The sequence below is a fragment of the Bos indicus x Bos taurus genome, chromosome X (assembly GCF_003369695.1).
Source record: "Bos indicus x Bos taurus breed Angus x Brahman F1 hybrid chromosome X, Bos_hybrid_MaternalHap_v2.0, whole genome shotgun sequence".
Classification (NCBI taxonomy): domain Eukaryota; kingdom Metazoa; phylum Chordata; class Mammalia; order Artiodactyla; family Bovidae; genus Bos; species Bos indicus x Bos taurus.
The window spans coordinates 114,810,917-114,836,009 of NC_040105.1; the positions used below are offsets into that span (position 1 = coordinate 114,810,917).

At 39.4% G+C, this 25,093-nt stretch overlaps 1 protein-coding gene across 8 annotated transcripts in view; it reads right to left on the minus strand.

The window, feature by feature from the left end:
- Positions 1 to 25,093, minus strand: part of AFF2 (AF4/FMR2 family member 2) — a 534,465-nt gene that overhangs the window by 182,432 nt on the left and 326,940 nt on the right. For all 8 annotated transcript variants that reach the window (XM_027533311.1, XM_027533308.1, XM_027533305.1 and 5 more), the window contains one exon: positions 24,570 to 24,614. In XM_027533311.1, coding sequence (XP_027389112.1) covers positions 24,570 to 24,614 — 45 coding nt within the window. The remainder of the gene's footprint in view (positions 1 to 24,569; positions 24,615 to 25,093) is intronic.

Genomic DNA, 25,093 nt, shown 5'->3' on the forward strand with positions numbered 1-25,093 from the left:
GAAGGACTGATGCTGAAGCTCCAATACTTTGGCCACCTGATGCGAAGACCTGACTCATTAGAAAAGACCCTGATGCTGGGAAAGATTGAAGGCAGTAGGAAAAGGGGACCACAGAGGACGAGATGGTTGGATAGCATCACCAACTCAATGGACATAAGTTTTAGCAAATTTCAGGAGATGGTGAAGGACGAGGAAGCCTGGTGTGCTGCAAAGCTTGGTGTGCTCTTTAGATAAACAACAAGGGCCTACTGAATAGCATAGGGAATTATATTATGTATATTGTAATAACCAGTAATGGAAAGAATTGAAAAAAGTATATATATATATATATACATGTATATATATGTTATATATATAAATATATATAACCGAATCACTTTGCTGTATACATGAAAGTAATACAACATTGTAAATAAATTATGCTTCAATAAAGAAAAAAAATGAATTTAAATATACTGGCTGGAAACAATTTCCCAAGCTTTCCTAATGTTACAAACATATTTTTTGGTCTTTTTTTTTCAGAGCCATATTACTGGGCGGAATGACATGCTATATCCTCATAGCATGAGATATTTCTTTATGGTTAACCTCCAATTTGCACCTTCCCTCGCTTCTCCCCTAGCACCATCCTAAACGATCTACATTTTATTTCATTCATTCTAAAAACATTTATCAGAGTGTCTACTCTCTAGGCTTCTCTGGTGGCTGGGCAGCTAGAGCTAGATGAAGTCCAGGCTCAGGGTGTGTATGGACTCTTGGTAGTTAGAATCTTTATAATCAGAATCAGTGTAAGATAATGACAATTATTAGTTATCATTCAAAGTGAAAGTGTGTTAGCTGCTCAGCTGTGTCTGACCCTTTGCAACCCCATGCACTATAGCCCACCAAGCTCCTCTGACTGTGGATCTCCAAGCAAGAATACTGGAGTGGAGAATTCCCTTCTCCATTTGCTTTTCCACATTCCTTTCTCTCCATTCCCTCTCCACATTTCCTTCTCCAGGCCATCTTTCCAACCCAGGGATCGAACTCCTGTCTCCTGCGTTGCTGACAGATTCAAAAGTAGAACTAAAATAAACTTTTCAGAGTTTTTTTTTTTTTTTTTTTCTTTAAGAGTAACATGCAATATGTTACCATCTTCCAAAAATTACCAAAGTGATTTGCTGATCTTTCACTGCTGGACAAATACACAGTGTACATGCACCAACAGAGCAGTCATTTAGGAAGCCAGCTTATGCTATAAGTGAAAGGCACTGGAGAATGACAATTCCAGGCAAATGGAGACAGAAGGATACATTTCTCTCAATCAAAGACTTACACAAGGCATTAGTATTCCATTTCTGAGGGCGGCTGTAGCTTTTCAAACATTATAGCATTCTTTAGTTTACACTTATCATATTAAGAAAAATGATAATGAGTTCATGACAACTGCTTTGAAAATGAACAAAGCTTCAGTTGCTGAGGAAAAAAGAAGTAATATCTATTTTCATGGAAAGAGGCCTCCAGTGAATGACTTGGCTGTAGCTTTGCTCTCTCATTATTTCTGAGCTCAGTAAAAATAAAGCAGCAGACCACTAATACAGCTGAAACTTCAGCCAATATGATTTGCATGGAATTGTCTATTTCAGTCTGAGAACTATAGAATCGCAGTGCTAGGGGCCGAAAGAGAAGCGGTTTGTCCCATTCACATGACATTAACTCGCAAATTGATCACAAGATGTCAGTCGAACTGAACACCACCAGGCCCACCTTCCCGCCACACACACTCCCCCAATAAACAGAAAAATAAACCAACAGAGGCATCAAACTCTTTGCAATAGCCTGAATTTAACATCAAAACCACAACTAAGCCCCAGTGAAATATTCAGAGAGCCCCCTCGGAATATTCCAGGCCCGAGAGGCTGAGTATTCCTGAATGCCTGGACAGCCTCTCCTCTCTCCAGATTAGTTTTTTTCTGCAATTATTTCAAATAATGGGAAATAAATGGTTTCTTTATTCCACACAGAAGTGGCACAAGTGAGAGTCCTATCTTTTTCTAAAGGCATGTCTGACTAACGGAGAAAGAGAACATTCTCACCTCAGTATAAAAAGCACCAGGAACAGGTGGTATGGGAGGAAAACCCTGCCCCATAGGCTTGCTATAAAGCTTCAGTCCTGTGTTCAAATCAGCCAAGAAGGTTCTCTCTGCCTCAGGAGAAACAGCCACTTGCCAAACTGCATAAGCAAGGAAAAGCTACTGACACGACACATCTTTGGAAATCATAGCACGTAGCAATGAGATAATTCACACCAAGCATTTGCTAAGCAGAAATCCAATCCAATACTTGGATTTCACGCCCTAGTCATTTTTTTTTTTTAATAAAAAGTTAACAATTGCACTTGAAGTCTATCATCAAAGTGTCTTTTATTAAGTGTTTCCCATTGAACTCTGAGGCATCGACACCTGTACTCTCATTTGTTCACCACGAGGAGGAGATGCCTAATGACACCGTGGGAATCCATTGCCCATGGATATCTCTAAATCCTCTTTAAACCTGTATGTGTTTTCCACCTAGACCATCTCTTGGGGTCACCAGGTCGATACTTTATTCCCTGTTATAAATTTAGTAAAGCACCACAGAGAAGGTTGGAAGCTGGGAATGCCAAGCCCTTTCCTGGAGAGGGTACAGCGAGGGAAAGTCACATTGGGCTCAAGATAAATAAATAGCACGTGGAGGACTCTCCCGAATAAACTGCCTGTCTTAGGCCTCGGCTTCAGACTGTGGTGTGTAATCAATTTGTATTTCTTGTCCAAAGCCGAGGGTCAATGGTTTTATAGCGGGCTCTAGTCACATCTTTCTTCCCCATGCTAGGGTAGTTTGCCCCTCTCTTCCGCTTGCTCCTGCTCCCCTCACCTCTCCCTCATTTGCTTTGAGAAAGGAAAGAAATGTGCAAAATCATTTTTCAAAAGTCCTCGTCAGGGGTCTGCAAGCTACCCACAGAGACTGTTGTATGGCTGACAGAAATGAACATGGCAGGGTCTCTGGGCTAATTAAACAAATGTGACAATTTGAAAAAGCTGCTAAGTGCCTTGTGAAGCACAGAATGGTCAAAAATGAAAAAGAAAAGAGAAACTTTGCACTGTATTGATGACATGAAAGGGGCTTACACATTTAATAACTAAGAAAACCATCACAGGGGCAATTTAAACTCCTCAGCAAAACCAGATTGGGAGTCTGTGAAGGCTTGAAGCATGGAATTCATCATCACACTTGGAAAATATTTGAACTTGCTGAACAACAATAGGAAGAATCACAGTAAAATCCACTAGACACTTTCGTGTATCTAGGGGATAGAATGAACCAAATTCCATTTACATTATCGTATTTAATCCACTCAAGAATCTGAGGAAGGCATTTTTCTTGTTCTCACTTCACAGATCCAACTCCTGAGTCTCAGAGAAGAGGATTTGCTGGCATAAAGTCATATGACCAGCATGCGCCATGTCAAGGACCAGCATCCAGGGGTCTGGCTTTGCACACTGAACTTTTTTCACCACCATCTTACTCCATAAGGATGGGCCCTCTAAAAGGGAATGTTGTAGAAGGTGTGGCAGGAACCAGGCTTTCTTAGCTTCCTGTATGCCAAGGACACCTGGGTGGTTTGAGGAGGTATCTTATAATTGTTTGGAAAGCATGGCCCTTACTCATGCCACTTTCTCAAGTCATTGTCATATGTGAGGGCTGTACAACCTGGATGGCAAGTTGAAGAAAACAAGTTAATCTCTAAGGAACCTGGATTTATTAAATGTACCTTGTCACCAGAATACAGTGCCATGAATGGCAGTTCACAGGACTTAGACAATATCAAGGTCAATACTCCAGCTCTAGGGTCCCTTTGCATTTCATGTGAACAATAAAGGACAGAAACAGTGTGTATCTAACAGAAGCAGAAAATATTAAGAAGAGGTGGCAACAATACACAGAAGAACCATACAAAAAAGCTCTTAATGACCCAGATAACCATAATGGTGTGATCACTCACCTAGAGCCAGACATCCTGAAATGTGAAGTCAAGCGGGCCTTAGGAAGCATCACTATAAACAAAGCTAGTGGAAGTGATAGAATTCTAGCTGAGCTATTTCAAACCCTAAAAGACGATGCTGTTAAAGTGGTGCACTCAATATGCCAGCAAATTTGGAAAACAGCAGTGGCCAAACAGGACTGCAAAAGGTCAGTTTTCATTCCAATCCCAAAGAAAGGCAATGCCAAAAATGTTCAAACTACTGCACAATTGTACTCATCTCATGTGCTAGCAAAGTAATGCTCAAAATTCTCCAAGCCAGGCTTCAACAGTGTGTGAATTGAGAACTTCCAGATGTTCAACTGGATTAAGAAAAGGCAGAGGAACCAGAGATCAAATTGCCAACATCCACTGGATCATAGAAAAAGCAAGAGAGTTCCAGAAAAAAAAAAAAAAAAAAACATCTATTTCTGCTTCACAGACTATGCTAAAGCCTTAGACTGTGTGGAACAAAACAAATTGTGGAGAATTCTTAAAGAGATGGGAATACCAGACCACCTGACCTGCCTCCTGAGAAATCTGTATGCAGGTCAAGAAGCAACAGTTAGAACTGGACATGGCACAATGGACTGGTTCCCAATTGGGAAAGGAGTACGTCAAGGCTGTATAGTCACCCTGCTTATTTAACTTATATGCAGAGTACATCATGCGAAATGCCAGGCTGGATGAAGCACAAGCTGGAATCAAGACTGCTGGGAGAAATATCAATAAACACCAATATGCAGATGACACTACCCCTATGCCAGAAAATGAAGAGAAACTAAAGAGCCTCTTGATGAAGGTGAAAGAGGAGAGTGAGAAAGCTAGCTTAAAACTCAAGATTCAAAAAACAAAGATCGTGGCATCCAGTCCCATCACTTCATGGCAAACAGACAGGGAAACAACGGAAACAGTGACAGACTTTATTTTCTTGGGCTCTAAAATCACTACAGATGGTGGCTGCAGCCATGAAATTAAAAGACACTTGCTCCTTGGAAGAAAAGCTATGACAAACTTAGACAGCATATTAAAAAGAAGAGACATTACTTTACCAACAAAGGTCCGTATAGTCAAAGATATGGTTTTTCCAGTAGTTATGTATGGATGGGAGAGTTGTTCCATAAAGAAAGCTGAGCACTTAAGAATTGATGCTTTTGAACTGTGGTGTTGGAGAGTCCCTTGGACTGCAAGGAGGTCAAACCAGTCCATCCTAAAGGAAATCAGTCCTGAATGAAGGACTGATGCTGAAGCTGAAGCTGAAGCTCCAATATTTTGGCCAGCTGATGCAAAGAACTGACTCACTGGAAAAGACCCTGATGCTGGGAAAGATTGAGGGCAGGAGGAGAAGGGGACGAGAGGATGAGATGGTTGGATGGCATCACCGACTCAGTGGACATGAGTTTGAGCAAGCTCTGGGAGTTGGTGATGGACAGGGAAGCCTGGTGTGCTGAAGTCCATGGGGTTGTAAAGAGTTTGACATGACTCGGCGATTGAATTAAGGGTCTCTGATAAGATTCCATCAAGTCATGGGTCATCTATAGTCTATGGAGCTGTCCAAGACCTGATGTGGTCCTTTCATTAAGCATGTACCTTAGGTGAATATCTCAAGTGATGCACAAGCTGGAGAGGGTAGGAAAGGGAGCGTGAAAGAGAGGGAGGGAAAGAGGGAGTGAAAATGAAACAAGTTCTGGAATTTGATAGTAGTGCTTTGAGGGGGAGGGCCCTTCCAAAGGCTCCTATGCTCTTTCCTTCCCAGAGCCTGGGGATGAAGGCAGCATCATTCCCATTGAACTTGCTCGAGGACTGAAGTGCAGCTGGGCACTTCCCTGCACTGCCCACAAAGCCTAGCATATATGCCTGAAATGTCCCTCATCTCTCTTTGGCAAGAAAATATTCCTTATCTCCTTCTATCTACTTAGCCTGATTTTTGGTTCTTTTTTATGTAGTAGGGGCACTGCTCAGAACTAGAGTAACATTTGACCAATATATTCTACAGAAATCTCAGGTGGAAATTATTCAGATATACTCTAAACATGGCAAAAGGTACATAGTTAAAAAGGTAAAACTGGACTTGGTTTTATTTGGTAAGACTCAGAATAAAGACCTAAAGCAGATCTTAAGAGATAATCTAGGGACAGTTTTGTTCACCAGAACTTTCTGCAATGATGCAAACACTGTATTTTGTTTTCTCCAATGACTACCACTGGCCACATGTGGCTTCTGAGCATGTGCAGTGTGCCTAATGGACTGAGAAACTATACTTTTATTAAAATGTAGCTAAATTTAAATAACCAACCACATGTGGCTATTACCATATTGAACTACTCAAAACAGTCAACACTTCAATTTTACAGATGGAAATTGTGAAGAATGTAATGGTTAAGAGACTTGCCAAGCGTTATAAAATAAGGCAGTGGAAGAAGAGTCAGGAGAGCTTTGACGTCCCTTGATGCCCAGTCCGCTGTCATTGCCACCTAGCTTTCTTCTCAATCCCAGTTCTCCCAAAGACAGGCGCTATGCAGTCTTTTACTCTGTAACACAGACCAGACTCTGACAATATCTGAGTGGAGCCTCCGTATCAGACCATTATTCACTTTTGTATAGTAAGTACTGGATGTGTGAGGCTGTAATGGGTGCCCTGCATTAAAGAGCAGGAAAGAAGCTACAGAGTTTGAGGGTAGACAAGCTTCTCAGGTTTCTTCCAGTTCCAACAGGTCCTGAGAAGTTGAGAGCAAATTGAATAAAAAACCAATCAGAGGCCCAGACAGCCATGCTGCTTTTGTCTGCCCTATTTGTAGACTGGCCTCCATTCTTTATTTTGTGATTCAGCCACTTCTAATTAACCTAGTACCAGGAGAGAGCTGGGTGAGTCTGCTGGTGTTGGCAAATTCATCCCCGGGATGGAGGACTTTGGGGCTCTGCTGTGTTTGACACCATTTTGGCTGTGAGGCTGAGAGTGTTAATGGAAGCAACACAAAGGCTTCCAGCAACAACATGGTCGGGGAAAGTCACTCTGGAGGAAAGAGCACATCTCATAGAAGCTTCTTTCTTATGAGCACAATAATAATAAACACAGTGAATGTTACCGTGTCTCCTCTCTCTGGGTATAGGAGCATATGGGGCCCCACCTTGGCCTTTCATCAATGCCTCATTTAAAGCAATAATGCCAACATTATTGAACTTTGAAGAGCAATAGTAAAAATAGTCTCGAGCAACGATATTAAATAATAATTGGAAATAGAAAAACAGCACAAAAAGCAGGGCTAAATATATTATTTGGATAAATAAGAAGTGGGGTCATTATAATGTCTAATATTTGTATAAATATTCTACTCACTAAACACTATTATTTGCTTATTAACGTAAAATATCTTCATAGAAAATCAAATAATTATTTTATTATCTGTGGGTGGAAATAACACTATGAAGTGATTTTCTCTAACCATTTATCTACAAATTTAAGTCATTCAACAAACACAGAGCACCTGTTGTATGCACTTTTTATACACCTACACTTATTACCTTTGTGTGCATATGTCTATGTGTGTGTGGCGGGGAGGGGATGCTGGGCTGGGATAAAGGGACAGAGAGATGAGTTTGACACTGACTCTACTCTAAGGGACTTCACATTATACCATGAGAAGCAGCTCCCCCAACACACAAAGGTGACAGGTGTAGATGCAGAAAAAGTGCTGAGGGGACCCAGGAGATGAAGAGACAGATTGCTTTCATTCAGACAGTGTTAGAGCTTCAGAGAAGAAGTGACCTCTGTGTTGGGTCTTACGTGGTGTGAGCAGTAGTTCATTAGGCAGACAAGAGTGGATGGGGTTCCAGGCAGAGGGAGGGGCCAACACAGAGGCCCATGGAACAGGCGGATGGCATATCTGATGAAAGGAAAGAAGTCTGTGGAGGATGGACAAAAGGGCACATTACTGGGAAAAGTGACAAGAGATGAGGTAGGCCTGAATGATGCCATAAAGGATGGACCTGGACTGCCAAGATCAGGATTTGGGACTTTATCCTCTAGGCACTAGGGAAGCACAATATCTCTGCTTGAATACCTTTGGTGACAGAGACCTCACCTCCCTTCAATCCTTAGATGCACAACTTAGAGCAGGGAGAGAGGGAGGAGCTAACATTAATTGAGCTTCACATATATCATCTCATTCAACCCTCTCACTAATCCTGAAAATTAGGCAGTAATATCCCAATTTTGTAAATGATATTCAAGAATGCTTAAGTTACCCAAGAATGTTCAGCTGGGGAGAAGAGCCAAGCTCCACTTTCTTAACCATGTCTCTCTAGAACATTCTTCCTTTTATTGCTCAACTACTTATCCCCCTGTACCTGCCCCTCAGGGGTTCCATCATTTGATGTTTCCCAGTCTAAATCCAGCCTCTGAGTCTCACTTCCACATGGTAAGTCCCTTAAGCAGCTACAGCCTTCTCCCTCTTCTAGTTCAATTTCCTTGTGGTGAGCTTATCTAGTCAGTGATTCTGATTGTGAATCCACTCACTATTCTGCTTAGTCTTTGCTAAATGTATTTTAGTTCAGCAGCATGCATCTTAAAAACTTTTTAATGAAAGTAATGTAAATCACAGAAGTTGAGAAAATTTAGAAAAGAAAAAACTCACCCAAAATCCTATCACTCTAACACAATAAGAGCTATTATGTCAGTTTTTTTCTTTAGTTTCTTTTATTCATAGTTTTATATATCTATAAAATTTAAGCACACAAAATGTTATATTCTGGTTTTTAACATTTAACATTATATCATAACGTTTTTTCCCCATGTTGTTACATCATCTTCAAAGCAACCTTTTTAATGGTTAATTCTTTTTCTGAGTGTATAACTCAGAATTTGCCTAACTATTCCCCTATTGTTGGATATATGAGCTTTCCTGATGGCTCAGTGTAAAGAATCTGCCTGCCAATGCAGGAGATGTAGGTTCGATCCGATCCCTGGTCCACAAAGATCCCCTGGAGAAGGAAATGGCAATCCACTCTAGTATTCTTGCCTGGGACAAAAGGAGGACAGAGTCCTGGCAGGCTACAGTCCTTGGAGTCGAAAGAAGAGTTGGATGCAACTCAGCAACTAAACAACACATCAGATATATGGTTAGTTTGGTTTAGTTGCTAAGTCATGTCCAACTCTTGCGATCCCATGGAATGTAGCCCACCAGGCTCCTCTGTCCATAGTATTTTCCAGGCAAGAATACTGGAGTGGGTTACCATTTCCTTCTCCACATTGGCTATATAGTAGCATTTTTTACTATTACAAATAATATTGTAATAATCATGTAGTTATTTAAGGATTTGAATTTCCCCCATGGCATATGTTGCCCAAAATGGGATGATAAATTATTAATGTCCCTCTAAAAACAAGGTGGCCAACATAAATAAATGGGGAGGAATACCGTATTCATGAATCAAAAGATACAAGGTAAAGATGTCAGTTCTTCCCAAATCGACCTACAGATTCTTTGTAAATGTAGACAACATGTTTTTAAAATTCGTATGGAAAGGAAAGGGAACTATAATAGCCAAACCATTTTAGAAAAAGAACAAAATTGGAGGATTCACATTACCCTATTTTAAGAGTACACCATGAGAAATGCTGGGCTGGAGGAAGCACAAGCTGGAATCAAGATTGCTGGGAGAAATATTAATAACCTGAGATATGCAGACGATACCACCCTTATGGCAGGAAGTGAAGAAGAATTAAAGAGCCTATTGATGAAAGTGAAAGAGGAGAGTGAAAAGGTTGGCTTAAAGCCCAACATTCAGAAAACTAAGATCATGGCATCTGGTCGCATCACTTCATGGCAAATAGATGGGGAAACAGTGGACACAGTGGCTGACTTTATTTTTCTGGGCTCCAAAATCACTGCAGATGGTGATTGCAGCCATGAAATTAAAAAACACTTACTCCTTGGAAGGAAAGTTTGACCAACCTAGACAGCATATTAAAAACCAGAGACATTACTTTGCCAACAAAGGTCCATCTAGTCAAGGCTATGGTTTTTCCAGTGGTCATGTATGGATGTGAGAGTTGGACTGTGAAGAAAGCTGAGCGCCAAAGAATTGATGCTTTTTACTGTGGTGTTGGACTCTTGAGAGTCCCTTGGGCTGCAAGGAGATCCAACCAGTCCATCCTAAAGGACATCAGTCCTGGGTGTTCATTGGAAGGACTGATGTTGAAGCTGAAACTCCAATACTTTGGCCACCTGATGCGAAGAGCTGACTCATTAGAAAAGACCCTGATGCTGGGAAAGATTGAGGGCAGGAGGAGAAGGGGACGACAGAGGATGAGATGGTTGGATGGCATCACCGACTCAATGGACATGGGTTTGGGTGGACTCTGGGAGTTGGTGATGTACAGGGAGGCCCAGCATGCTGTGGTTCATGGGGTCACAAAAAGTCAGACACGACTGGGTGACTGAACTGAACTGAAGACTAACTATAAAGCTGCAATATTCAAGACACTATGGTATTGGTGAAAGGCCAGGGATACGGACCAAAAAGGAGACCACAGAGTCCAGAAATAGATCCATATAAATAAGGTCAATTTACTTCTGACAAAAATTCAAAATCAACTCAAGAGTGAAAGATAGTCTTTTCAACAAATGGTGCTATAACACAATGAACAAAATAAGATTAAACCTACACCTCACACCACATACCAACATTAATTCAAAACAGATGAAAGACATAAATGTAAAAAATAACACTCTAAAACTCTTAGAATAAAACATGGAAGAAAATTTTTATTACCTTGGGTTAAACAACAAGTTTATAGTCTTGACACCAAAAAATCACAATCCATTAAAGAAAAGCATCATAAATTTGGCATCATCAAATTAAGAACTTTTGTTCTTATAAAGGCCCCATCAAGGGAATGAAAAGACAAGCCACAAACTGGGAGAAAATATTTTCAAATAACATATTTGACCAAAGATTTATGTCCAGAATATATGAAGAACTTCAAAATTCAGCAGGAAGATAAAAAAAAAAAAAAACCTGATTTTTAAAATGAGCAAAAGATGGAGAAGGAGATGGCAACCCACTCCAGTGTTCTTGCCTGGGAAATCCCACAGATAAAGGAGCCTGGTGGGCTACCGTCCATGTGGCCGCAAAGAGTTGACACAGCTTAGAGACTAAACAACAGCAAGATAATAATAAATAATAAAAAGCAAACTAAGGAAAAAAGAAAAGGATGGAACCTGTATAGGCAAATGAAGATAAGAGACTATCAGCAGAAAAAGGGCTATGAGATGTTTTATATAAACTTCATAGTAACCTCAAAACATAAATATCTCAAAACATAAATATAAAGCAGAGACATGAAGCATAAAACAAGAGGAAACTGAAAAAAAAAATTGTAGAAAACCACTAAACCAAAATGGCAGATAGAAACATAAGGAAAAGGAAAAAATGGACATTTAGAACAAGAAAACAAAAGATAAAATGTCAATACCAAGTCCTCATCTATTATTCATCACTCTAAATGAAAATGAATTGAATCAAAAGACTCAGGGTGGCTGAATGGATTAAAATACAAGATCCATATACTGTATGTTGCTTCCAGGAAACTCACTTCAGTTGTATAGACTGTGAAGGGATGGATGATGATACTCCAAGCAAATTTCAATCAAAAGAAAGTGGGTATAGCCATATTCATACCAGAAAAAACAGACTTTGAGCCAAAAAAAGAAACAAGAGACAAAGACGGATGGTACATAATGATAAAGTGGGTAATTCATCAAGAATACATAACAGTTATTAATATATATGCACATAACATAGGTGTACCAGATATATAAAGCAATTATTAACAGTCTTCAAGGGAGATATTGACAACAACACGATAATAGTAGGGAATGTTAACATTCCACTGCCATACATCAATGTATAAATCACCCAGATAGAAAGTCAACAAAGAAAATAGAGGCCATAAATGAAACATTAGACCAGATGGATTTGAAAGGTTTCTACAGAATATTCCATCCAAATGTAGCAGAATATGCATTCTTCTCAAGTTCATATGGATCTTTCTCATGGGGAGACCATATGTTGGGACACGAAACACATCTCAATATATTTAAGAAGTCTGAAATGATATCAAGCATCTCTTCTGATCACAATGGTATGATACTAGAGATCAACTATAAGAAGAAAGATGGAAAAATCACAAATATGTTGACACTGAAAACACTCTACTGAACAACTACTGAGTCAATGAAGAAATCAAAGGAGAAATCAAAAAATACCTGAAGATAAATAAAAATGAAAATATGACATACTACAATGTATAGAATGCGGCAAAAGCAGTAATAAGAGGGAAGTTTATAGCAATACATGACTTCCCTGGTGGCTCAGACAGTCAAGCGTCTGTCTACAATGTGAGAGACCTGGGTTCGATCCCTGGGTTGGGAAGATTCCCTGGAGAAGGAAACGGCAACTCACTCCAGTACTCTTGCCTTGAAAATCCCATGGACGGAGGAGCTTGGTGCAGGCTACTATCCATGGGGTCGCAAAGAGTCGGGCACGACTGAGCGACTTCACTTATAGCAATACAGGTCCACCTCAACAAACAAGGAAAATCTCAAATAAACAATCTAAACCTACACCTAGAGGAATTAAACAAATAACAAACGAGCCCACTGTCAGTAAGAAGGAATCAGTAAAGATCAGAGTGGAAATGCATGAAAAAACGATTGAAAAGACAAAAGATCAATGAAACTAAGCTCTGGTTCTTCGAAAAAGATAAACTAAATTGACAAACTTTTAGCCAGACTCACTAAGAACAAAACAAAGAATTCTGTGATAAATAAAATCAGAAATGAAAGAGAGAAAAAACACTGGACACCACAGAAAAACAAAGAATTTAAGAGAATATTATGAACAGCCATATACCAATAAATTGGACAACATGGAAGTGATGGCTTTTCTGGTATCTCAGCTGGTAAAGAATCCACCTGCAATGCAGGAGACATTGGTTAAATTCCTGGGTTAGAAAGATCCCCTGGAGAAGGGATAGGCTATCCACTCCAGTATTCTTGGGCTTCCCTGGTAGCTCAGATGGTAAAGAATCTGCCTGCAATGTGGGAGACTTGAGTTCAGTCCCTGGGTTGGGAAGATCCCCTGGAGGAGGGCATGACAACCCACTCCAGTATTCTTCCCTGGAGAATCCCCATGGACAGAGGAGCTGGGTGGGCTATAGTCCATAGTGTTGCAGAGAGTTGGACACAACTGAGCGACTAAGTACAGCACAGAAGAGATGGATGAGTTCTTAGAATTAGACAACGTTAGAATTTGGCCAATTCTACCAAATATTCAAAAAAATTTAATGGGAGAGGGAGAGGGTGGGAAGATTTGGGAGAATGACATTGAAACATGTAAAATATCATGTAAGAAACGAGTTGCCAGTCCAGGTTCGATGCATGATACTGGATGCTTGGGGCTAGTGCACTGGGATGACCCAGAGGGATGGTATGGGAAGGGAGGAGGGAGGAGGGTTCAGGATGGGGAACACATGTATACCTGTGGCGGATTCATTTCGATATTTGGCAAAACTAATACAATTATGTAAAGTTTAAAAATAAAATAAAATTAAAAAAAAATTTAATGCCTATCTTTCACAAACTCTTACAAAAAACTAAAGAGAAGGGAATGCTTCCTAACTCATTTTGTGAGGCCAACATTACCCTGACTCCAAAACAAGACAAACACAACACAAAAAAGAAAATTACAGGCTAGTGTCTCTGAGAGCATAGATGCAAAAATCCTCAACAAAATATTAACAGAATCCATCAATACATTAAAAGGATTGTACACTGTGATCAAGTGTTATTTATTCCAGGGGTGCAAGGATGTTTCAACATCCATAAATCAATCCATGTGATACTCAAATTTAGTGGTGAGCACGCTGTCGTGTATACAGAAATAAAAATAATATTATATAGTGTTATAAGCCAATGTTACCACAATAAAAATTAATTTTAAAACTGGGCAAAAGATTTTAATGGAAGATATACAAAAATAAAAATAAGCACATGAAAGAATGCTCAACATCTTTTGTCATTTGTGAAATGCAATGTAAAACCACAATGATCTGCTACTATATACCTATTTGAAAGGCTTACGTAAAAAATGACAACAAGATCAAGCAATGGTTAACAAGGATGTGAACATCCTTGTTATGAACTGTGTCTCATATAAACAGCCACTCTGGAAATGGTACAGCCATTCTGGTAAACAATTCAGCACTTTTTATAAGGTTAAACATGCACTTGACCCAGCAGTCCCATTCTTAGGTACATAACAAGATAAGTGAAAACATATGTTCACACAAAAATCTGGACATGATTATTGATAGCAACATTATTAATAATCACAAAAAACTAGAAGCAACCCAAAGATTTTCCAATGTATGAAAGGATAAACAAACCATGGTACATCCATGTAATGGATTCTCACTCAGAAAGTAACAAACAATTGCTATGTGCAACCACCTGAATGAATTTCAAAGTTATATGCTAACTGAAAGACTCACTATGGAAAGATTACACACGGCACTGTTTACACGACACTCTGGCAAAGACAACACTGTAGGGACAGAGAACAGATCAATGGTTGCTAAAGGAGGAGAGTCTGACTGTACAAGGGTAATGTGAAGGAATTCTTTGGGATATTGGAATTGTTTGTATTAATATTCTGTTAAAGGTGGTGATTACAGGAATCTGTGCAAAATTTTAAACTCAAAGAAGGGTAACAAAAAAATAAAACAGAAATTTTACTGAATTTAATTTTTTTAACATGCTGGCCAGAAATCAATACCAAATGCCAAATGTGGTCTAAATAGAACAGAGCCAAGGGGCGTTGTCTCCTTCTTATTGCTAGGTGTTCTAGATGAGGGGTCAGCCAACTTCCCCTCATAGGCCAAATCTGGCCCCATGCCTGTTTTTGTTGATAAAGTTTTATTGCCACACCATCACAAGCATTATTTTCTATGGATGTTTTCATGCCAAAATATAGTTGAGTAGTCTAGACTGAGATCATATGACCTAAAAAGTCAAATGTATTTATAATCTGTCCCTTTATAGGAAAACTCCCCTTTACAGGAAAGCCCTGCTCTAGATGCTTGTCTTCAGTTAATACATTTTTAGATAGCAGTATATGTTACTGCTAAACTTTTTCTGGTCTAAGAACATTGGTGGACTCAAGTAAATTACTATATAGTTATACTTCTATGAAATTTCATTCTATTAGAATTAGTCCATCTGGTAAGCTTTTTTCCTGAATTTGACCCATAGCATTATCAGCAATCTCACCTAGCTTCATTGTTATCCACTGGGTCAGGGTCTGAGCCCTGTAATAATCACTTAAAATCTACTCTTTCAGCCCTCTATCCTCACGGTGAAAGGCAGAATACAAAACAGTTAACAACATGGATTCTGAAGCCAGAATGCTTGGGTTGAGATCTTACTAGTTAGCTGTTGAAAAGTCACTTAAGCCCAAAGTACTTCCATTTCATTACGTGTGGCTGGGGCAGGGGGTGGGGGGAGGCTGATAACAGTATTTGTTCATTGGTATGATTTTTATATGAGTTACTATATGTAAAATCCTTAGAACAGTGCCAGGTACCAAAAAAACCTGTTATTTAACTGCTTGATATTATTACTAGTGTGCACATTCCATTCAGAACAACCTGAGTTCCAATCCTGTTTCATCTGTTTAGTAGCTATATGATTAAGTGATCTGGAGCAATTTATTCAGCTTCTTTGAGGCCTCGAGGCTGCCCTTGACCCATTAATCAGTGGTCTCTGAAAATGAGCTGAACACTGCTGGAGAAAAATCACACAATCTACAAATTGGAACCTGTACAAATTTTGTCTTCAGGATCACCTGGATCCTTGAGGTTGCCTCATAATGTATCATTTAGCTAGCTCCCGCTCTCTGTTTCAATGACTATTTCAAACCTCCAATCTCCTCAAACTTCTGAACTTTCCCCTGACTGCCTCCTACCCCTGCCAGCTTATCAGGAGACAGGCTGGAAATGAAAAATGTAAAAATTCTCCCACAGTTACTTCTAATATTGATATTTTATGTGTTTTTAACCTTTCACACATTTGGAAATAATATTGCTGTACGGTGTGAGGAAAGGATTCAAGATTAAGGTAGAGAGAATAAAGATGTTTAGAATATCATTTTCCTATCTCAGAATGGTATGACTTTCCATTCATTTAATTATTCTTTGGTATCTCTCCTAGTACTTCGTGTGTTCCTATAACTCTGGCACATTTCTTGTAAATGAACACATAAGATATAAATGAAGTGTTTTTGCCCATTGTTTCTTAGAGTTAGTTGTGTGCTATGTCACTTCAGTCGTGTCTGACTCTTTGTGGCCCCATGGACTGTAGCCCACCAGGCTCCTCTGTCCATGGGATTCTCCAGGTAAGAATACTGGAGTGGGTTGCCATGCCCTTCTCCAGGGGATTTTCATGATCCAGGGATCAAACTCACGTTTCCTAAGTTTCCTACACTGGCAGGCAAGTTCTTTACCAATAGTGGCACTTGGTTGCTTTACATATAAAGATGATTTCTATATATTTATTTTGCATACTGAAACTGTGCAAAATTGTATTGTTCATAACAATAGTTTTGGTTAATTCTCTTGGGGTTTTCAGGAAAATAATATATATATAATCTACAAATAATCATTTTACACATTCTCTCCTGTTTTAATACCTCTTATTTCTTTAGTTTGTTTAATCACCTTGGCTAATCTCCAGAACAGTATTAAATAATAAGGATGATAAAGAATATCTAGGCTTTTTCTTAACTATAATGGGAATGTCTCCAGACTTTCTCTGTGAAATGTGACACTAGATTTTGAGTTGAGATGGATATATTTTATCATATTAATGATGTTTCCGTCTATTTCTATCAAGTATAAGTGTTGAGTTTTATCAAGTATCTTTTAACATTTACAAAGATGATCATGTATTTTTTTCTTTCTTATTCTACTCATAAGAGACCTTATATTAATGTATTTCTTAATATTGAACTAGCTTTATATTCCTGGAATAAAATCCACTGGTACATATCCTTTAAAATACTATCTGATTCTCTTTGTTAATATTTCATTAAAGAAATTTGCATCAAGATTCACAAGTGATATCATTCTGTAATTTTCTTTTTCATATGCTGTTTTTGTCAGATTTTGGTATCAATATTATGTATTAGTTTAGCTTTTCTAAGAAAAATACTTTGCAAATGTTTCTTAGTCTATGTTCTGGAACAGCTGAGCCACATTATACCTTAATGGTTTGGTTGAATTTCCCTATGAAATCTGGGAGAGACGGTTTGATTTCAGTAATGGGCAGGATTAGTCTCCATTTCATTGATAGTGATAACTCTATTTAGATTTTCTCTTTTGAAGTCAATTTCAGTTGATTATGATTATATTTCACTAGAAAAATCATCTATCTCATCTAGATGCTTACATTTATTTGTACATAGGTGAGTAAATTGTTATTCATGATTATTTAATTTTCTCTGTATCTGGGAGGTTATTTTTCTTTATCTTTCCTTGTTTCATGTTTTGTGCTTTTGATATTTTTTTTCTTGATAAGGATACCAAAATTATTTATTGCTGTTACTCTTTTTTAGGCAAAAATACAGATCTTAAGTGTGCTAATTCTAATAATTTTCTGTTCTTAATCCATTACTTTGCAGTTCTGTATTTATGCACTTTTTAAATAGTATCTTTAAGCTCTTGTATCACTGTGTGGCTCTTGTCTTTTAGATAAAACTGCTTCATTTTCAAACAGTTCATGCTACTTTACTGGTCACAGCTTCAATTTGTCCCGTAGCTACATTCTTTCTGCTACATAGTTTTGCATAGCTCTTGTACTGATTCTTTTTTGATTATTAGTAATTTTTTTAGGGACAGGAATTCTTCCTGGATCAGTTATTTGCAGGATGTGTTTGTGGCAGTAAGGGCCATAGTTTAATACCAGACTAGCAGGCATTCACTTCTGAATTTCAGGGTGTGTGACCAAGTGTTTGGGCTTTTACTTCTGCTTTATCATGAGACATCAGCTCTGCAGGCTGCTCTCCAGCAGCATCTGGCTCTTCCATCTTATCTTAGCAACAAAGTGCTTTCCACAAATGTGGATTAATTGTGTAACTTCTCTTTCAATTTTGCCTTTCCTACTTCTCAAAATCTGCATGTCTCAGAGTTGGTCCACAGAACTTCCCATCACAAACCTTTAAGCCCACTCCCATTATTGCAATATCATTTTTGTCTTCTGTGGTATGCCACTGAAAATCAGTGCCTCATCATCTATGCCCCAGATCTATGACCATGGAATCACCTCTTGGATTCTTCCCTGTTTGATCTTTACAAAATTGTGACTTTGGCTTATGGATGTCTTCTAGTTAGAGCAATTATGGAGTTTACATTTCTTTTTCTCATTCTCCATAATACTTTTTGGTGATCAAAAAGAGAGTGGAGCAAATCATGCTTGATACTTTCATTACAACTCTAAGATGCCTATCAAACTGATTTTGAGAGGCTACTCTCCCCATGCATTTTTCAGAGACACTGGTTTTACCTTTACACAGATGCAAACAGAGTGGTTAACCTCCTTGCATTATAATAGTTTTCCCAACCCAATCCCACTAACACAGCTAGGACAAAAAGACTGGTTCTTAAACAACAGTTGGAAGCTATTACTTCTTTCAGATAAGCCTAGACTGCTTTTTGGCAAACTAATACATCATTTCATTACCATCCCAGTACATCCCAGATAGAGAAAGCAGGTGTAAATTCTACATGTGGCTTAAATTCTCACCTGCTTTCATTCAATTCAATAGAAAATAATAAATCACCATATTCAGAAAAAGAAACAGGTTGACAGAAAACAGACTGATTTTTATACCATACCCCAAATATATACAAACTCATATATTTACTCAGCTATTTTAAAGGGCCTACTCTTGCTCACTCCCTGGACAGCTAAATGCTGAATTGCTAAGTTACTGGTATTTGACATCATCTCTTCCCTGACATGTCCTGGGTTTGACAGGTTCCCATGATTCACTGGGCCAGTCACCTCGTTACTCATGTTCCTCATTTACCCAACAACGTCTGGATAATCATTTAAAATTCACATCATACACTAGCTGCAAACCCTCAGATTCCACGTGAAAATATTTGTTCTGCTTGACAGGCTCTAAGAGCATTTGGGAGCCCACTGGATGGCTTACCTATATTGTTCACATAATAGTTGTTATAATTAAATTTATCATCTTTCTTCTGGGTTGGTTTGTATATAAGAAAAGAAGAAATGATTACTGGGAGGCAAATAATGGGTAATATCTCTTATGGGCCAATTTGGTTCCATGAATAGCTCACCTCACACATGCATAGTATGTATTAAGTCCATTAGTGCTTTGAATTAGCTTCAGAAAAGGTAATACTCCACATAATTTACCCAGTCAAGGGCATTTTCACCTGCTGACAAATTTACATATTTCCCAATGTCATTAGGTAAGAGCTAGTCATCAGAATAGCGAGGTGCAATCAGTAGTTAGTTCATTTATTTGACTTCATCAATGTTAACATTAATTATAGTCTAAATTATATTTAGCAATTGTTGTCTTTCTTAGACAGAAAACTATATTACTATTTCAAGAAACTATAATTTTGAAAGTCCACAGCAGAATAGGATAGATGCTTTTTGAACCATCCTGGAAGGATTAGTATTTAAGATGGCTATATAGAAAATCGTTTGCATGACTCCAATTTGAATATTATTTATACATTAATTTGACAGGATATAAAATCAATTGCCTAATTATTGGTTAAATTTATCAAAGAAATTCTACTGAAAGGTGCTTGATTATGCTGCATAGTTATGATAATATAATCAAATTTCCTTTCAGACATAATTGTCTGACCAATTTTGCTTCCAGATCCAATTTTCCCCCTCACTCTTGAGATGGGCTTTTTCACTGTTTCCCCTTTAAAAGTAAAAAAATAGCAAGGACTGTACATGGTCATCCTGTAATATTTGGTAAGTCCTTTCCATGCTAAAACTGTGTACTTAAACACAGACCTAATAAGCAGAACTGCGATAACTTAGAATGCTGTAAACACAGATCATGCTGCAATCAAAAAGAGGTGCCCATGTCGGTGTTTACAAACCTGATCCATATGGCAGGAAGAGATCTGTAAGATGCTACAGTTTATCAAATCAAGTTCCCTAAACCCTAGCTAGCAAATTCAGCATCCCTCATAAACAGTGAATTACCCATACAGATGTTTGCTTATGAAATTATCAACTATGGAAGGTACTCTGCTAGGAAACACAATCTGTTCAGCGTCAGATTGAAGAGAAGCGCTGTATCTGCATTTTTGACTCTTGAAAGGATGTAATTGATAGTCTGTTGATATTTTTAAGTAAATTCTTGCTAAGAACAAATAAATCATCCACTGCAGAACAAATAATCATTGAGCATGCATCCTCAGCTAGTAGCATTTAGTGCATGCTGCTCTCCTTGGCTTAACTCTACCAGAAATGATTACTCTAGGACCCATAAAACCCTGCAGAGCTAGAAAAGAAGCTGCTGCTGCCACCCAGATTATTACATACGAGCAGCTTAGGAATCCCTCATATGATAAATGAATTGTAACTGCAGAACGCCATCACTAGGGCCAGAGTTGTTATTATTTTTCATTTCTGTTTGTACTCGAGGGTAGCTTGACTCTAAAGAGAAAATGACATGCTGATGGAAACAGGTACGCAGGATTGACTGCACTGCACAGACTGCTGCTTTTAAGTTTCTGATCTGTAAAATTTATAATAAGCAATAATATATTTGACAAGAAGCAAAGCCATCTGAATTTCCACAGCTTGTCTTATGGGAAAAGGGCAGGTGGCAGGAAAGGGCAGGTGGTGGGAAAGGTGTTGTGGGCTGGTATATTCTGGTTTGTTGGAGAAACTATGTGGAATTATTTTGGCATAATTGAATGTGTATGAATTAAGGAAGCAACAGAAGCTGAAATGAACTGTTGGTTGGTGCCATTTTAATGTCAATCATAAAATAGACCAGAGCTTATCAAATAAGGATGGGTTCAGCTAAGTCAACAGGAACAGAAAGCAGAAGGAATGGACAGCATGAGGGTCACTGAAGCCAGTTGTTTTCCCTGGGAACAAATTACTAAACTTCTCTGGATATCTATAATAAGTAACTAATAACACAATCTTTCAGCTTTGTTGTGAAAAGTAAATGACATGAAGTACTTAAGAACTCTAAATGCATAAAGTGGCACAGTACTATTAATATTTTTAGTTAGTAGCAGTAATTTGTTATTGCTACAGTTGTATTATCTGAAATGAGATTTGAAAATATTCAAGATGGTGGGAAGAAAGAACTCATTTCTAAGACTGGCTCGAATTACATTAGTTTGCTGAGATCCCCAGTTACAGTTGCTGGAAGTTAAGTCTGCCAAGCCACCCAGGCCATTTGTTTTGAATCCGGAGCTTCTCATTGTAGGTTTGTGACAGGGCAGTGGACAGTTAAGTGCAAAGTGCAAAGTGAAGATCACATTCTCCTTCTGCTTCTGCCATATTCTAGCCTTACCCACAGAGGCAGGACATGTATAACCTCTCTGGGCCCCAATTTCCTGAAATAATTAGGGACTACCGTGTTTCCTGTGATCAAAATAAGAGAATGAGGTTCAAGTACTCTGAAAGGTGGTCACGTGCTAGGACACAAGGTCACCATATCAGGGCAAGTGGGCCTTGGAAGACCAGAAAACATGGGCTTTGGGGTAGAATGAGAAGCAGCCCCAGTGTGGGAAGAGAAGGAGGAAAGTGGGTCTGAAGGGGAGAAATGGTGAGAGGAACTTTCAAAGGAAGCCCCCTAGTTTGAATTTGAACAGAGTTTTGAAAAGGGGGGTGGGGCACCAAAATCCAGTACATTAGGCCAAAGTATTTCCATTGCCTGAGTACTGAGGGGCTGAGAGCAGAGAGAGGCCAGTTGTGTCGCACTTGGTTAGTTAAAGACTGACCCAGTGTGAGATGAAGTGGCTTGGTCTGACGGGCTGTAGAGGGTAAAAGGGGGGAGTCAAGGACGTGGGGAAATTAGGTGAGTGGACAGAGGCGCTCTCTCCACATCACACACACCAATAGTTTATTGTGCACACTTTACAGACTCTTTCATGGTGGGGGGAGGGCGGTGGGGAGGATGAAGAATGATGCCCTGTTTCCCAAACAAGGAAAGTGAAAAGCCCTGCAGTTAGGAAGTGATATCATGTCAGGAGCAAGTGGAGGCAAGATCTCATCTGGAGCTAGTGTACCTTCCTCCACAGAGCCCCCTTCACTGAGAAAGAGAGAGCGTGACCTCGCTCTGGACTCTGCTTAGATGGAAAAGTGCTGAGGCGGTCAGAGAGAAGAGGAGAGACAGAGAAAAGTTATCTCCCCACCCTCGCTAGAAGGAGGCAGATGGGGAGCAAGGTGACCACCAGACTCACTGTGGAATTGTCCACAGGGCTCCAAGGCCTGCAAACAGGCACGTGAACTTGCCAGAACAAAAAATGTTCAGTAAGCACTCTGTTGTGCCATGTAATGTGGTTTATAAAAATTTAAGAATAAGCCATAAACTTCAGAAAGCTGATTTTTATTCCAAGCATGGGGATTGAAATGTGTCATTCTTCAATAAAGGAAAGCCTACTCATTAACGGTATTGTCAATAAAACAAAACAAAACAAAAAAGCCCCCCAGAATTCTATACAATCTATAGCCCTTCAAAAAAATAAAAAAGCCATTCCTCTAGATTCTCTTTCAAGAACAACAGAAAGTCTTTTGTTACTTTCTTAAAGGGTGCTATCTTTTATGAGCTTATTAAGGCAACTACTTTTCTTTCCGTGTTTAAGTGACATTCTGTTGTTTCTCTAAGTGGCTCTTCCGGCAGACTGGAGTTGCCAGGCTCCGCCAGGTGTCCAGCTGTCTTCCCTAGCTCAGTCACTGTATGGGCCACCTAGGCACCAGGGCTGGGCTGCTCTGAAGTGCAGAATTTCAACTGTCACAAATGAGGTGGTGATTGTGAAATGGGTCTGACATTCTTTGGGGAGTTCAGAAAAGACCATGGCCTTAATTTGGAAAAGCAAGACTCCTGTAGGGACTAGATGGGGAGGTTTATTTCAGCATCACCTTTTTTTAAAAAGGCAGGTGGCCAGGACCCTCACAGTCTGGTGTATTGGGTACATCAGAGACATCTACACCTGAGGCAGGGAGCAAGTGGCTGGGTTCCCAGGGTGCATCACACTGTGGATTTCACAGCAGCTGCCCACATTCCCTGCCCCCCGACCCGGATCCTAGGGACAAATGCCATCAGACTCTTCTCTTTAACAGTCAACAACAACGATCGATCTTGGGCTGAAAAAAGGCACACGAATATTCACAGTAGGGGAAATCAGATGGCCAGTCAGCTAGATGACAAACAGGTTTCTGCTCTTTTTATTCCTTTGGGTGTATTTCCACAGGGTTTGCTTCCAGCACTAAGGCACTTAGCAGGGGATGTGTTGGGGGAGCAGAGGAGACTTGGGTAAGTGACTAAAGGGGATGCAGCATTTTCACTGGCACAGAGGTTGTTTTCTTTCCTCAATGGAAAGTTGGCACAGTTTTCTCTGGGCCACACTGACCATTTCTCATAATAAGAAGCATTTATATACAGCTAGACAGCTTATAACAGAATTAGGACAGGCATTATTGTCCTCTTTTACAGACAAGGAAGGGAGATTCAAAAAGATGAAGTTATCTGTCCAATCACAGAAGTGACAACTGGAGACAGAACTCACTCCACAACTCTGATTCTTCATCACCTTAAGATGCCAGCAGCCAGAGATGGGAGGGAGATACATGCTTCTGCCTTGGCTTTGGTTTTTCCTTTTGGTTTAATCACGTATTTTGGGAGAGGTCGTTCCCACCTTTAGCAGCTCTGTGCTGCCTCCATGCCATTCTCATGAACCAAGTCACATCCATGAGGAACATTTCCCACAACTTGCCATCATTCTCAACTCTCTCCTCCCCTCCCTCCACCCTGCCACATCTCATCCATTCATTACAGGCCACGATCTCCATGACCCGGTCCCATCAATGATGTAACATGGGCAGCAATGGGGCTGACCTGAGATCCCAGAGAACAAAAAGGCAAAGGTTGCGGGTAGGATGCTTGAATAAGGAATGCTTCCCAAAGGAGGTGGGATGTCTCTGTTCAAAACCTCAAAAGAAAGAGCCAGAATGATGCAAGAAGGGGGCAGATCAGGAGACTAGCTTGACTAGAGAGGGAGAAGTGAGAAATGAGACAGGAGATGTAAACAGAAGAGTCTTGAAGTGGAATGCAAGGATTTCCCCATCATGACACTCCTGGAAACAGAAGAGGAATTACTTTAAGCAGCTTAGGCAGATATATTACTTCATTATTCAAAGGCAGAGAAATAGAGGTTTAAACTCACCCGCAAGATTTCTTCAACACAGCTTGGGTCACTGGGAAGGCTTACCTAAAACAAAATAAGCAAACAAAGAAAAGAAAATGAAGCATAATCTAGTTATTCTCAGTAAAGCAGATAGTGTAATATTTTACCTTGTGGGAAAAAATGTAAAGAAAGTAAATACAGCAGTAGATGTGGATTTTCCTACTAGTAAATACAATGCAGTAAATATCAGCAAATGGCCAATTTTGTTTTCCTTTAATGAAGCAGTAAGACCACACTGCAAGATGCGGAGACAGTCTTGTTCTGTCACCAATTTGCTCTGAGATGTGGAGCCATCCTTCCCCATCACCTGGGCTTCTCTTTGTTCATCCTTCCAAAAAAAGAGCTCACCTTCCTGATCTTTGAGGCCTCTTCCACTCTCTGACATAGAAGTTCACCATATTATTCATAACCACAGATTTGTAAAAGAAGGCAACTATATGAAACAGTTTTGTGACTAAATTAAGTCCCCTTTTAATTCAGGAGTCCAATCAGATGCCTACAAT